General features: G+C 37.7%; 1 protein-coding gene across 1 annotated transcript in view; it reads left to right on the top strand.

The window, feature by feature from the left end:
* The window catches only part of mylk4b (myosin light chain kinase family, member 4b), a 204,608-nt gene that overhangs the window by 139,224 nt on the left and 50,550 nt on the right, over nucleotides 1–14,834 (top strand). Inside the window, exons 3-4 of the mRNA XM_072283392.1 lie at nucleotides 2,958–3,054; nucleotides 3,147–3,840. Coding sequence (XP_072139493.1) covers nucleotides 2,958–3,054; nucleotides 3,147–3,840 — 791 coding nt within the window. The remainder of the gene's footprint in view (nucleotides 1–2,957; nucleotides 3,055–3,146; nucleotides 3,841–14,834) is intronic.

Here is a 14,834-nt window from a genome sequence, read left to right on the forward strand (position 1 = left end):
GCAGTGCACCTTTCAACCTTTGGCCCCTTGATATGGAAAACATGAGGACACAACTCAGTCTTGTCCAAGGCAGCTTGAAAAAATGTGTGATTGTGTTCATTTAGCCAATTTTTTTGGCTTGTATTTTCTAAGTCTGAATCTAAAATGTCTTTTCTAAATCGGATCTCATTGCTACATCAACAAGATTTCATCAATAGGTCTAGGACACTAAAGGCGCTCTCCAGATCTGGAACTGTTTCTGTACAGTACTTGGGAAAAAAAACAGTGTCAAGGAATAGTCAGAAGCAGTATTGTCAGTTTGGACTTTGTTTTGGGCATTCCCAGTAAATAATTGGCACGTCCCAAAAGGGATTAACAATAACTAAGACCCAGATGTTAAAGCTATCAGACAGCCTGAATGTTTAGAAATGGTTCTGGAATCAATAAATAGCCAAGAAAACTATTAAAATTTTAAACATATCCTCAAATATTTTCTCAACATTTACCATTTTAAAACAAAATTGAAATATTTCAACCAAGGGTCATTTTGCAGTTGAATGTATTGTTCAGGGAAGGAGTAGGGTCTATCGAAGCTTGCACAACAAAAATGCTAGAACTGAAAAAAGAACATGCTAGAAACATTCAGACAGTTGGGCAGCACCTTTCGGAAGAAAAATAGAGTCAATATTTCAGGCTGAAGATTATCAGAACTGGAAAGCTGAGAAAACAACCTCATTTTAATTTTCAGTCAGGATGAGGATTAGGTCGATAAGACTATGGAAATGCTTCTGAAGTGAGGCCTGGGTTGATTAGGTAATTTCAGTGTTCATGGAGTCATTTGATTAGTAGAATAATGAGGGAAATTAAAGGGATAGAACATGGTACACAATCAAATGGACATGCAAAAGCTATGAAATGCAGGTCAGGGAGAGAGCGAAAGAAAACTTAATGTTATGATGGATAACCTGACAACAGAATGGACCAATTATAATACTGTATTACCTGAATTTGATATTGAGACCCACAGGCTGCCAAATGCACAAGAAGAAGATGAGGTGTTTTTGCTCAAACTTCCACTGGATCAAACTGGAATAATGTCAAGTAGCCAGAATGGGAGTGGGACAGAGAATTAAAGTTGTGGAGACCATTGCCTGAGCCAGGAGTACAACAGTATGCGAGCTGAAGGATGGGTTCATTTGAAATAGAGATAATTTTCTATTCTACCTACCTAGGTTTATCTTTACTAACTAAATGGATTAGTACAGTGCTTTGAAAAAGTATTCAGTCTGCACAACCATTTTCATATTTTACTGTCTCATTTATCTATACTTAAAATATATTGAAGTAGGATTTTGAGAAAATCTACAAAACATTGTGCATCATGTCAAATCAAAAGAAAAATCCAAAACCTGTCAACAATTTACTAAAAATTAAAAACCTAATTTATGAGGCTAAAACAGTATTCATCCCCTTTGAAATTAGTTATTTAACTTTCTTCGGAGTAATACTGTGCATTGCCTTACCAACTCACCCAATTTTTTGATGTCGAAAATTGGATAATCACCAGTTTTTAATGAATTCATAAGGTTAAATATCCCCTCTCTCTGTAAGGTCTAGCAGTATGGCAGATTTTCAACAAACAAAACCAAAATGAAGACAGAAGAGCATCAGGACAAGTCAGGGAAAAATAATAGATAAGCACAAATCTGGGGAAGGGGAGAAGACCATTTCAAAGGGACTGAACGTACCTTGCACCTCAGTACAGTCCATCATGAAAAAGTGGAAAAAAAAATATGAAACCACAGCCTAGGTCAGGCTGCCCCTCTATACGTAGTCACTGTAGAAGAATGACACTTGTAAGAGAGACTACTATGACGTCAACAGTCACTCTGAATGAGCTGCAGAGGTCAGTGGTTGCAAATGGAGTTCATGGCTCTACAATCTCTAAGGCCTTGCACAAAAAGGGTAGATATAGAAGAGTAGCAAGCAAGAAGCCCTGTCTAAAAAAAGCATATCCTTGTCCGTAAAAATTTACAAAGCGTCACTTAGAATATACTGTAAAGATGTGGAAGAAGGTCTTGTGGTCGGATGAGACTAAAGTAGAATATATTGGCCTCAACTCTAAGCAGTAAGTGTAGCGTAAATCTAATACTGCACATCAGTCAGGCAACACCATCCCTACTATAAAGTATGGTGAAGGTAGCGTTATGGTATGGGGATGATCTTCAACAGCAGAGCCTAGAAATCTGGTCAGGATTGATGGGAAGATAAATGCTGCTAAATACAGAGAGATCCTGGATAAGATCCTGCTAGCCTCTGTCAGTAAGGTGAAACTGGGGAGGAAGTTTTGTCTTTCAGCAAGACAATGACCCAAAGCACACTGCCAGAGCAACAATGGAATAGCTTCAAATGAAGAAAATTGTTGTCCTCAGTGGCCCAGTCAGAGCCCTGACCTTAACCCAATTGAACATTCCTGGCATGACCTCAAGATTGCTGCCCACTGCCACTCGCCAACTAACCTGGCATAGCTTGAGCAATTTTGCAAGGAGGAATGGCTGCTCCATTACATTGTGCAAAGCTAATAGAGACTTATTCAAAAAGACTACTGTCTGTAATAGCTGCGAGAGATGGTTCATCTAAAGACTGAGCAAAGGGAGATGAATACTTTTGAACTGCTGACTTCTCAATTTTTTTAATTTTTAGTTTTTCATGCTTAACAATTTTCCTTGCTTTTGGACTCTACTGTGAAAAAGGAGCATGTGATTCACAAATAAAAATCCTCAGTTAAATTAATCAAAATTCCTGGTTGTAATACTCACTAATGCGAACAAAGGGATGGGGGCTGAATACTTTTCCAAGGCGCTGTATTTCCAAGCAAGGAGAAAATTTGCGAATCCTGCAAGTCATGCACAGAAGGACAAGGTTTCCTCTGCATGTTCAGCTGGAGGGAAACTTAATTCTCTTTTATTGTTATTCAGGTGAAGGATCACAGAGCCAATGAGGTGAAAGGAAAGCAAGCTATAAATGCTAAAGAAGTAAAGTCATCTCCAAAAAACAAATGCCCAGAATTCACAGGTATTCGAAAATGACAACAGATTATGCACATTGCATACAAAAATTCATACAAGGAATAATGCCTTATCATTTTTTCTTCTTTGTTTTCACAGTAGAGAAAATTCAGAAGAGTCTCCATACTTTTGGTGATTCAAAAGTCCAGAACTTAAATAAAGAAAATGCTCACAGCTCCTTTGAAGCTCAGCATGAGGTCAAAGATCCGGCAGAGCAGAACAATGTAACTAAATTAAAAGGAAACACATCGAAGGAAGATGCCGGAGACTTTGATCTCCAGTCTAGTAGGCTGGCAGAGGGCATTCCCTCAGCCGTTACTCCAGAGTTTCCTGTTGCCACTTTGGACATTTACACTGGTGATGAAACCAAATGTGAAGATCCTGTTGCAGAAGAACAATTTGAATTAAAGGTTGTAGAAACCTCTGACACTATATTGAACCAGTCGAGTAGCGACAGGCAAAATGATGGCAGGACAGAAAGGAACAATGAAATGCATGAGAAAATAAAAAATGTTGAAATACAGGGAAAAATACAAGCAGGGAAGGATAGTAATGAATATCATGTAAAAAAGTTAATGAAAGAAGCAGTGCCCACAGGAGGAGAGTACTATCTAATAGAGAAGGAGAATGAGGAAACAAGAAAAACACATTTAAAAGCTGAAGAAACAAATGATGCAGAAAAGGACACAGGATTTGAAAGCACTGACTCAGCTATGACAATCACTAAGGAATCCAAAGAAAAAAGTTGCACAGAAGAATCGGGCATTGATCAGCAACTAGTTCTACTTCACAGGTAAAAGTGTGTCTTTTTGTTGGTTTGTGTATTCTACAGGGCAAATTTCCTAGCGAATAGTTTACAACACCTATGACATCTCACTTCCAGTTATTACTTTTCAAATTATCTATGGTGAAGGCATTCGCAATATCTTCCTCCTCTGTAAAGAGAAATCGTGTTGTTTACAAATCAGAACCTAGGCAACTTATTCCTCAATTTAGAGCCATCAATATTTCTAACATGAGAAATAAGATTTCAGAGGGATTTAAAATGACATAAGCCAAACACAGGCAAATGGAACAATTTTATTGACCACCATGGTCAGTGTGGATGAGTTGGGTCTTTGGTCCTTTTTCATAGTGAATTACTCTGTGACTGCAACATCAGAGTTTCATATCAAGTTGGTGAATGCCAATGCCAGTGACTATTGTATGCCCATTGATAACATTGGCTGCATTATGGCCTGGGTTGGGAACACCAATGCCGTTGAGCAGGAAAGCCTACAAAGGTAGTGGATTTGGCCCCTCCCAACAGTTGAGCACATCTACATGAAAAGTTGCCTTAGAAAAGCAGCACCCATCATCAAAGATCCGCACCTCCCAGGCCACACTCTCTAGTTGCTGCTGCCATCAGGTAGAAGGTACAAGTGTCTCAGGACTCACACCACCAGGCTCAAGAACAGTTACTAACCCTGAACCATCAGGCTTTTGAACAAAAGGGGATAACTACACTCATTTTACTTCTGGTGTTCCCACAACCAATGGTCACACTTTAAGGCCTCTTTATTTTGTTATTTCATATTTGTTACTTATTGCAATTTACTTATATTTGCTTGGCGCAGTTTGTTGTCCATTGATCTTGTTTAGAGTTACTTTTATATAGATCTGCTACGTATGCCCATAGAAAAAGAATCACAGGGTTGTATGTGGTGCCATGTACGTACTCTGATAATACATTGAACTTTGAACACCCAGCAAGTGCCTCAGTTACAATTGCACAGAAATTCATACCCAGGCTATTAAGATTCAGTTTATGGACTACTACTGATAGAGTCAGCTTACTGCGCCTACTAGGGATAAATTTCAATGCAATGAACCTTCACCGTGCAGAGGGCTGCAGTTCAAGGAAATTCACTGCTGCCTTCACAAGTACAACTAAGATTCAGATAATCAGTGCTGAACTTGCAGACAGCAAACACATCCAACGTGAAAAGTTTAAAAAATTCTTCTGAGGTCAGGAATTTTATTTCATTGCGCACTCTGGAACAGAGTGAAAACAAAGATACCTAATTGTGTTAAAAGAATAGATTCATGAAAGGAAATTAAAATGGCAGCTCTCCAACAGAGATGATAATCACTCTGTTGCAAAAGGGATGAGTTGGAATATGAGAACACCAAAGTAGTGTTTGATGCCATTTAAACAAAATAGAAGCAATATTTTATGAATATTACTCAGCAGCAAGTACTGTAGCTTGTGACTTTTTTTCCTGAAAATTGATATTTTCTGAATCCACAGCAGATGGAGACAAATACATTTGTGTCTCTAACTTACTGCAGCTAAGTAAATAAATGGTTTGATGTTTCAGCAAAAGAGTCAGAAGTCGTAAGTGGATCTGAGGGCACCTACTTCTATCATCACAGAGAAGTTCTGGCTGTCTGCGTGCAGGTCCTAAATCTCCACAGAGCCAGAAACGAGAGAATATTTTCTGAATGCACAGCAGACAGAAACAAATATATTTTGTTCCCCTTACAATACTTAATAGCTAAATCTCAGATGGACGAAAGGACTATGAGCAGATGTTGCTAAGCATACATTCATAAAGAGGGAGGGGGCAACAAATATTAAACTCAGGAAAAAAATCAAAAATATTATTTCTTAAAGCAAGCACTCTGCTAATCGCTAGACTGTTGATACCTCAATATAGTGTGTCTTTAGTTTAAGGAATTATGTTCAACTTTGATGACCTTTTGGAATTTGCCACCATAGTAACCATTTTCTCAAATTAAAATGGAAAGTACTGGAAACACTCAGGAGGTCAGACAGCATCTGTGGAAAGAAATAAAGTTAACATTTCAGATTAGGGATCTTTAATCAGAACTGGGAAAGAGAGAATAAAACAGATTTCAGTAGCTCAGAAGGATTGGAGGAATGGACAGAAGAAAGGAAATCTCTCTGACAACATGAGGATAATGAGTAAAAGTAGCTGTAAAATAGCAGTTAAGATCAGATAGTGTTTCTTTGCTTGTGTAATGCATTGTATTTTAATTTTAACAATTTTCCTATTTTACACAAAAGGAAATGCAGTTAGGGGACGTATTGTAGAACATAACAAAACAAACAAGTTTAAAAGTGCAAAATTTCAACGTATCACTACATGAACGTGAACAATGTGGGCGAAATCGCAGACCGCAATGCACAAAGTTCACCTTTCCTCTTCATATCACGATTGAGTTTCCAAAATGACGACCAATCAGCTCTGACTGATAAGGTTACAAAGCCCAAGTATTTGGAGGACACACCACAATTAACAGCGCACTGATGGTGTCTCCTCGTATGGTGACAAAACATTTGCATGTACGTTGCCAAGATTGGAGACAACTCAACCCAACAATTAACTACCCTAACTACATGTTTCCTGAAATATTTAACACATCAGGCCAGATCATGATAAACCACACACCACTACCTGGAATTGTCACCCACTGTGCCCACAACCCTGCCCATACCTTGGTTTGGTGTGGTGGTGTGGTGAGCCAATATCCCTGACTGCCTGCACGCTGGAGTTAAGTGACAAGGCCTGAGATGTGCGGGAGGATGGGGTGTCTCAGGTAGAAGATACTGTGCATCATGCTTAGGAAGCCTTGAAATAGTTTGACAGCCAGCAAGGCTATGAGTGAGGGACCTCTGTATAACGGTTAAAGTGAATTTAACACACAAACGCCTTTGATTTGGAAACATTTGGAAATACCGCGGATTCTGGTTAATTGGGCCATCGGTTACTAGGGGCAGCCACTGATTTGGAACAACTCTTAAAGAACAAAAGCTAATAGAGAAAAGTAGACAGGATTTCCTTGATTTATTTGAGTACTACTCCACTTAATTGGGACAGCAGACTGTTGCCTAAAAGTTTCTAATTAGCGTCAGTTGTGTGCACTTGTGTGGTCATTAGACACTACACTGTGCTTAGAGGGAACAACTTTTAAATAGCTTCAGTTGCATGTGTTTGTGTTCAAAGAGCAGTGATCCTTGTCACTGATAGTTGGCAAGAAATAAGCAATAAGACAATAAAAAATAAGCAATAAGAACTGTTTGGCTCACTGGGGTTTCAAGCATTCAGGAGGTGCGAGAAACAGCTGGGAGTGAAAATAAAATTATTTCACTACTTCAATCTCATGACTACAAAGAATTTGAAGGTATCAACAAGCATCTTGAATGTTACAATGAAAATGATGATTTGGAGGATGCAACAGTCTCTAATTAGCATAGTGTAACTAGTGTGCACTTGTGTGGCTGTTAGACACTGCACCATACTTAGAGCAGATAGTTTTAAAATAATGTCAGTTGCGTATGCTTGTGTCACGTTGTTCATTTGGGCCAACCGACGCTGAATTAAAAGCAGTGATTTTTGACACTACCTCATGCAGGAAGGCAGTGAAAGCTGTCCATTATCTGCACTAGGTGTTGGCATTGATTTTGTTCATTTACAGTCAATCAAAAGAATACAACAGCATACTCCGGATGAATTTCTCCGTCAATAACTATTAGGAACTAATGCACAGTTTTCTAGTTTTACACTGTAGTAATATTGGTAGTGTTCTAATTTGTTCTGCATTTCATTTAAAAACATATTGTGTTACTCAGTTAAATGGTAGCTTGTCTTTTTTAAACTAGTTCCATGAAATTTTGGCTCATTGGCCCAAAATAAACTGGTCACAATGTATTCTAATTAATCGGAATCCACTGAAATCACAAACATTAAAATGAAATGAAATATTAAAAAGACTCGCCTTTCTTTTTAATTCTGATTCTGCAGATGCAGACACAGAACCCCTCCAACATCAAGTGGTAGATGTAGCACCATCTCTCACACAGCAGTGCTCAAACTTTCTCATTCAGTAAAACACATGCAGAAGTCCAAGGATTACTGAAGTTTAAACGATAGAGCACTGATAGTTCCTATAAGAGCTGTTGACTCTAGTCAGCAAGTTTTATCAATTATTCTTAATAAACATCCTCTTAAATCTTGTCATTTCTTTTTTCAGCACTTAAGCTCAAGAAAAAGTAAAACTGCTTCCCTGTTTTAATTTTTTTTTAAATTCAAATGTAACGAAGTATAGCTTGTGTTCATTACTCTCAGATGTGTTTCACTAGTAGTCTTCAGGAATTTTCCATTGATGCACAATTGTAGAAGCGGAAGAGGCCTTGTAAATAGTGGTTCCTGTATGCTCCATTAATTGTTAGCCTGGATATTAATCATAATGAAAGCCTTGGTAGTTGTATATAGTTAGCTATACCTCACTTCAAACTCAAGCCATTGTCTTCTTAAAGACGCACACATCAGCAATAGAAGTGATTGTTCAGGATTTTCCAATAAAACAAATTATAAAAGGTACTAATAATTCTCAACTTTGACCATTTTTTAAAAAACTTAATCTTTAAAAAAGTTCAGCTGAGCCCATAACAAAAGCTGTGGTAGCATTTTAGATCATGTTTAGAGTAACTTCTGTTATTTCTGTATATTCATTGGAAATTTTTAAAAGGCTGCTCATTTTATTTAAACGTATTTTCTCATGAATTCCTAGCAGTGCTTACAAAACTGCCTTCGACTTTTTTGGTAAATTATGTCTGTTTTCGGGATGGGGCATTGTGCATTTATTCCCCATTGCTATTTGTTCTTGAGAAAGAGGTGGTCAGGAAAATTCTTAAACTACTGCAATTTGTTTTCTGAAGAGAGCTGTTCGATAAGCTGTCAGAATTTTGACTCAATGATGATGAAAGAACATCCGAGGTATATGGTTTAGAGATGAAATTTCAGGTGCTAGAATTTCTGTTCCCTTTAAAATTGCAACTTATAGTCTATATGACTTCTCTGTTCTGTCATCTGCCATACTTTTACACTTTTGTTCAGACTGTCTATATCCTCTGAACCTGTAATGATCTTGCCCATGGTTTACTACTCTGAATCATGTAACTTCCTCAGTTGTCTTTTAAAAACTGCAATAAACATATCACAAGTTCAGGTCATTAATACATCATAAAGCAAAATGCTCCTACTCCTTTCCATGCTGATTAAAAAAAACTCCCCCTCATAACTAGTCTTATATTGATGCTCCTGCTGACTCTTTAATCATATTCTTTCTATTTAGCTAATGCTGGTTATGTGGTACTTTATCAAGTTTCCTTTGAAAGTGCACTTATACAGCATTTGCGGCATGAATCTAATCGACCCCTCTTGTAATCTCAAGTCACACAATGAACAAGATACTTATTCCTGTTAACCACTGTTGCCCCTCAGTTAAGCAATGCCTTAATTTCAAAATCCTCCATAATCCTTCCTTTTGACTTACGAGATCTCCTCAAAATTTATCCTTCTACACTTCTAGTCTTCTATTTTTTTTTCCACGTTTAATTGCTTCACTCTTGGTAGCTGTGTCTTCAGCTGCCAAAGACCTAACTTTTGAATTTTCCTCCTGGCTGTCTACCTCTAATACATTCATTAAACTTGTCTTTGACTAAGCTTCTACCAAATCCACCCTTACTTCCCCACTTCCCTCAGCAGCAAAAAATCAGCCTATGCACACCAGGCATCCTTTCTATTTTCAGCTTGGCTGTTCTTTTAATCACTTTCTCAATCTATTTTTATCATATCGACTATCAGCATTCGCCTAGTTTAGGAAGGCATGTAAAATGTTTATTGCATATCTCAGCCATTCCTTTTTGCTTCTTGATCTATCCCATCTATCTTTGACTACTTATTCACCATGAATTGGTGTCTCTTTAATGCCATTTGCTAAAGTATTTTCACATATTCTCAATTCATTCCCCATCAGTTCTTCTTTATTCAGTTTGGTTCTACACTGCATTCCAAATTTGTCATTCTTTGTATTTTTTTGCAATAACATTCAGGCAATTTAAATGGTTAGCATGGACTAGATGGGCCAAAGGGCCTGTTTCTGTGTGGTGTTTTTCCATGACTCTATTCTAACACTTTTATCCTCAAACTGGGGAATTATAGCTTTGGATGTTCCTGCTTTCCCTCTTGTGGAATCTGCCTTGATTTTACTCAATATTGTTCCTAACGTTACTCTTTTACCAGCCAATCTTTAGTTATAATTTACCAACTCCTTCACAGATCACTGGGGTCAGTTCTCCTTAAGTTGAATATTTCACCATTTGATTGCCTGATTTATTCTACTCCACTCTAAATCAATTGACATTGTGATCATTATTTCCTAAACATTCTTCCATTGAAACATTCTCTGCCTGTGACATTTATTCTGTAATAACAAATGGATTACTCTTTTCTTTTCCTGTTTGTCTTGGAATCAAACTATTTAAGAATGATTTCTTGCCTAATGACATGAATAATTCCTCCTTTTTGCCGTTCCACTAGTCTGTATTAGGATGCCACTTATTTCAGCGTGCATCTCCAAATTTTCTCCACTATTGCTTGAGATCTCCTTGTCTAAACCAAACACTGTCATCTTTTTCTTGACTTTGCTCATATAATTAAATCCTCAACACAGCATCCCTTTCCATAAATGAACCAGTATCTATTATCACTGTTGCCAATCTTTCTACTTTTAATTTTCTAGAATATATTGTAGCCAGTGATTTAGAGAGGAACTTTAACCCAAATAAATTGGTATGTTTAAAGTCAGACATGGTGGGCTGAATGGACTCTTTCTCCTCTTATGTCTTCTGGTCCGAAAAGGGGAGCTTTTATTTCTGGGTTTCCTAATCAGACCGTCCAACCAGGAAATTCACCCAATATTATAGTAAGTTTTCACTCATCAGATCTCCAGCATAGCCATTATCAGGGGCGCACACTCCTCACCTTATCTACTATTCTTTGTGCACCTGCACTCATTCTCTTCGATTCCAGTTTAAGGTGAAGCACTTTGGGCATTTGACAGTCTTTTGTTTAATGGGGACTGTTGGGTTTCCTTCTTTTGTGGCAGCCTGTAAGAAGATGAATCTCAAGGTTGTCCATAGTATAAATACTTTGATAATAGATGGTCTTTGAACATTAACCTTTGAAGTCCTCCTTGATCACCTTCACTTCCTAATCTCTGTTTTGTAATAGCTATATTCTATGCTCTCAGTTATATAACCCACTCCCAGTGATACACTCTCTCTCGCAGCTCCCCTTCTGTGATCTCTGTAACCCTCCGTCTCTTCAACCATGAGCTCACCCAGAACTGCTACCATAGCCACAAATCCTAATATTGATTGTATCTCCCAGTACACTGAGTATTTTCAGATTAATCAAGAATAGTTATCCTAATTCCCTTACCTGTAAAGCAATAGATAATCATTCCATGGTGACAAACCTCATCCCCATTGGGATAAAGTACAGTATGTTCTACTCTAGAACTGGTAATAGGAATCCTGCTACAACGTCTCCAGTCAAATACACATATTTATTTTTCAGTGGGCCACTCTCCCATTTCCCAAACATATTTTAATGGAAATAGAAGATTAGAAATGCATAAATAATATTTAGATATGAAAATAATTTACCATCTGTAAATAAAACACAAGCTTAAGTTGATGTAAGCTTAAAATTAATTATGCTATTAGCAAATATCTTTCCCAATTTATAAAAATATTTTGTCCCAAGTAAGATTTTTAAGCAGCATTATAAATATTACACATTACACAATAACATAATTGAAGTTGTCTTATGAGCATTTCAATTACTGACACTTATGAGGAAAGATGGGAGAAAAGCAAAGGAAAGAAATGAAAGCTTTTGAAATGAAAGAATGTTTCCTTTCTACATTCTCCTATGAATTCTTTTTTTTAAATAGCATAATTTAATCAAATTTTGAAAGCAAACAAAATCCCCAGTAATCATCAACAGTTTGTTTATTGGCAGAAATATATTTTAATGCATTCAACATTAAGGTAAATTTGAGAGGATTTGGAAAGGGAGAGATGGAGAGGTGGGATAAATTATTTTTTGTATATGAAAAGGGCAAACAGTAAGTGCAAGTCAGGTGAGTATTTAGTATTTTATATTATTTGAGTAATATTGCAAATATATTGTTTCCTTAAGCGTTCCTCATTGTTATGGGTTATATGTAAAAGTATGTGAATGGCATATGCATTATGCCACCACGTCATATGTAAGCGCCTTACTGAAAGAAACACTAAGTAGGCATGTTTTCCTGGGCTCCTGTGTTTTTCTTTTCATTTATTTTTTGAGCTACAGTTCATAACAGTAGCAATGAGGTAGGTTTAACCTGCGACAAATGCCTACCTGTAGAAGTGCAGCATATTTTTTTCTTTGAACGGAAAGACTTCCAAGTTAAATTAAGGGCTTTGTATATGTTTCTTTGGAAGGGGACAGAGATGGTCAAATTTAAAAAAAGGCAGAAAACAGAAGAAATTCACAGGCTCATAAACAGTGAATACTGGGTGATAATAATCATAAATAAAAAACAGAAATGATTGGCTGCATAGGAAAGACAGATGCATTCGTTTGCATAGCACATACCTGACTGATGTATACTGAACAAAGTGAGCAGTACTTTGAAGCAAATGGAATAGCTGATGTGAAATGAGTGCCAGTTTTGCTGAGTGCAATTGGTGAAAGAGCATACAGGTTTACTTAGAAGTTTGACTGCTCTAACCAAACCAGCCAAAATGAGCTTTGCTGATATTGTGAACGTAATGCAGGGACATTTAAACCAAAATGATTGCTGATTGCAGAATGCTTTAGGTTTCATAAGCAGAATCAAAATCCACTTACATGGTTGAACTGAAGAAGTTGTCCAAGCATTATCAGTTCAGTGATGGGACACTGATAATCTGTGGAATCTTACAACAAAGCACTCAAAAATAGCTCCTTATTGAAACACAACTCACATTTAAAAGAGCAGTTGAAATCACCGTATCAACGGAAACAGCAGCTAGAGGGGGAATTGAGTTGCAGTCCTTGAGCGTGAACAAAATTTCAGCATCTAAGCAGAAACCAGATTGGCCAAGTAAATTGTGTTACCATTGTGGCAGGGGCTCACATAATCCTGACCAATGCAGGTTTAAAGAAGAAAAATGCACAAAATGCAACAAAGTAGGATCACATACAGAGGTCATGTTGGGCATACAAAAATAATTGGACTGGACAGGGAAGAGAAAAAGATAAAAAAATCAAGTTGCAGCTTCAGAAAGAGCACCAACCTGCATACTGTTGATGAAAAACCTGATGATGAAAAACCTGATGATGATGAGAGTGACATAGGACTGGCTAGCTTTGAGATTAACAATGTGAAGTCAAGCAATATGGCTTACACCAGAAGTGAATGGTAAATTAATTAAGATGGAATTGGACACTGGCTCATCTGTTTTAGTCATTCCACAAAATGAGTTTGAACAGCATTTCGAAGATACTGAACAGAAGCCTGCAGATATCTAACTAAGAATGTACACTGGAGAAATGATAATTCCTATGGGAATGACATTCGTAAATGTGACATACAATAAGCAACAAGCTATGTTGTTCATTTGAGGAAGCTGAGCAAATTGTTAGAGAAGAAAGTTATCCAGAGCTGTCAGAACCATTTCCTGCAATCCCAAGAGACAACTCCTCCAACCACCACAGAGGAGGCCCCAGAAGCTGAGTTGTTTCACAGCCACGAGTCTCTTTTGCCAAGCAAAGTGACCCCCCCCCCCCCGCACCTTATCAGGAAAGACATTATCCCACAAGAGTAAGAAATCCTACACAGCGATTAAATCTTTAGGCCTGAATGAGACAACTTAAAATTTACTATGCTGTGGATATTTCAGGAATATTTGAGTAATATTGTATATATATCTTGTTTGATTAAGTATTCTTTGTTGTCTACATAGTTCATTTTTGTGTTATATGTAAAAGTATGTGAATGGCATACGTCATTATGCCACCACGTCATATGTGAGCCCCTCACTGAAGTAAAATTAAGTAGGCACATTTATTCCTAGGTTCCTGCACTTTTCTTTCAATTAGTTTATGGATTTACAAAACATAACATCAGGTAGGTAGGATGTATGAATAATAGCTCATTTTATAATCTGCTGAGGGTGAAATCTCAGGTTATTCTGGTACATCCAGGGAACACCAATGCCCAGGAACGGAAAAGGCTACAGACAGTGATGGACACAGCCTAGTCCATCATAGGCAAAGCTCTCTCCACCATTTACATGGAACCCTACCACAAGAAAGTAGCATCCATCATCAAAGACCTCCACCTTCCAGGCCATCCCCTCTTCTCTCTACTACCAGGCAGGAGGTACAGTAGCCTCAGGTCCCACACCACCAGGTTCAGGAAGAGTTATACCTGGTAGATGCAGATACCCCAGAACCAGCATGGATAACTTCAATCACCAGTATTCTGAACTGATTCTATGACCTACAGGCTCACTTTCAAGGCTTCCTTACAATACTTGTTGTCAATATAACTGACAGGCAACCAGAGTGCCCGGAGAAAACCCATGCAGTCTGCTTTTTTCACTCAAGCCATTTTCCAAAGTATCTGAGGAAAATGGCAGTGGTGATGTAGTTTGTACATTTTCACTGTGACCACATGAGTTTCTCCAGGATTCTCTGATTTTGTTTCACATCACAAAACTGCACCATTTGGTAATTCAGTTAGACACTGTAAATTGCTCCTAATATGGGGGTAAATCAGGTGCTTGAGGAGCATAAGAAGTGCAAGAAAATACTTAAGAAAGAAATCAGGAGGGCAAAAAGAAGACATGAGGTTGCCTTGGCAGTCAAAGTGAAGGATAATCCAAAGAGCTTTTACAAG

The sequence above is a fragment of the Mobula birostris genome, chromosome 19 (genome assembly GCF_030028105.1).
Source record: "Mobula birostris isolate sMobBir1 chromosome 19, sMobBir1.hap1, whole genome shotgun sequence".
In the NCBI taxonomy this organism is placed as follows: domain Eukaryota; kingdom Metazoa; phylum Chordata; class Chondrichthyes; order Myliobatiformes; family Myliobatidae; genus Mobula; species Mobula birostris.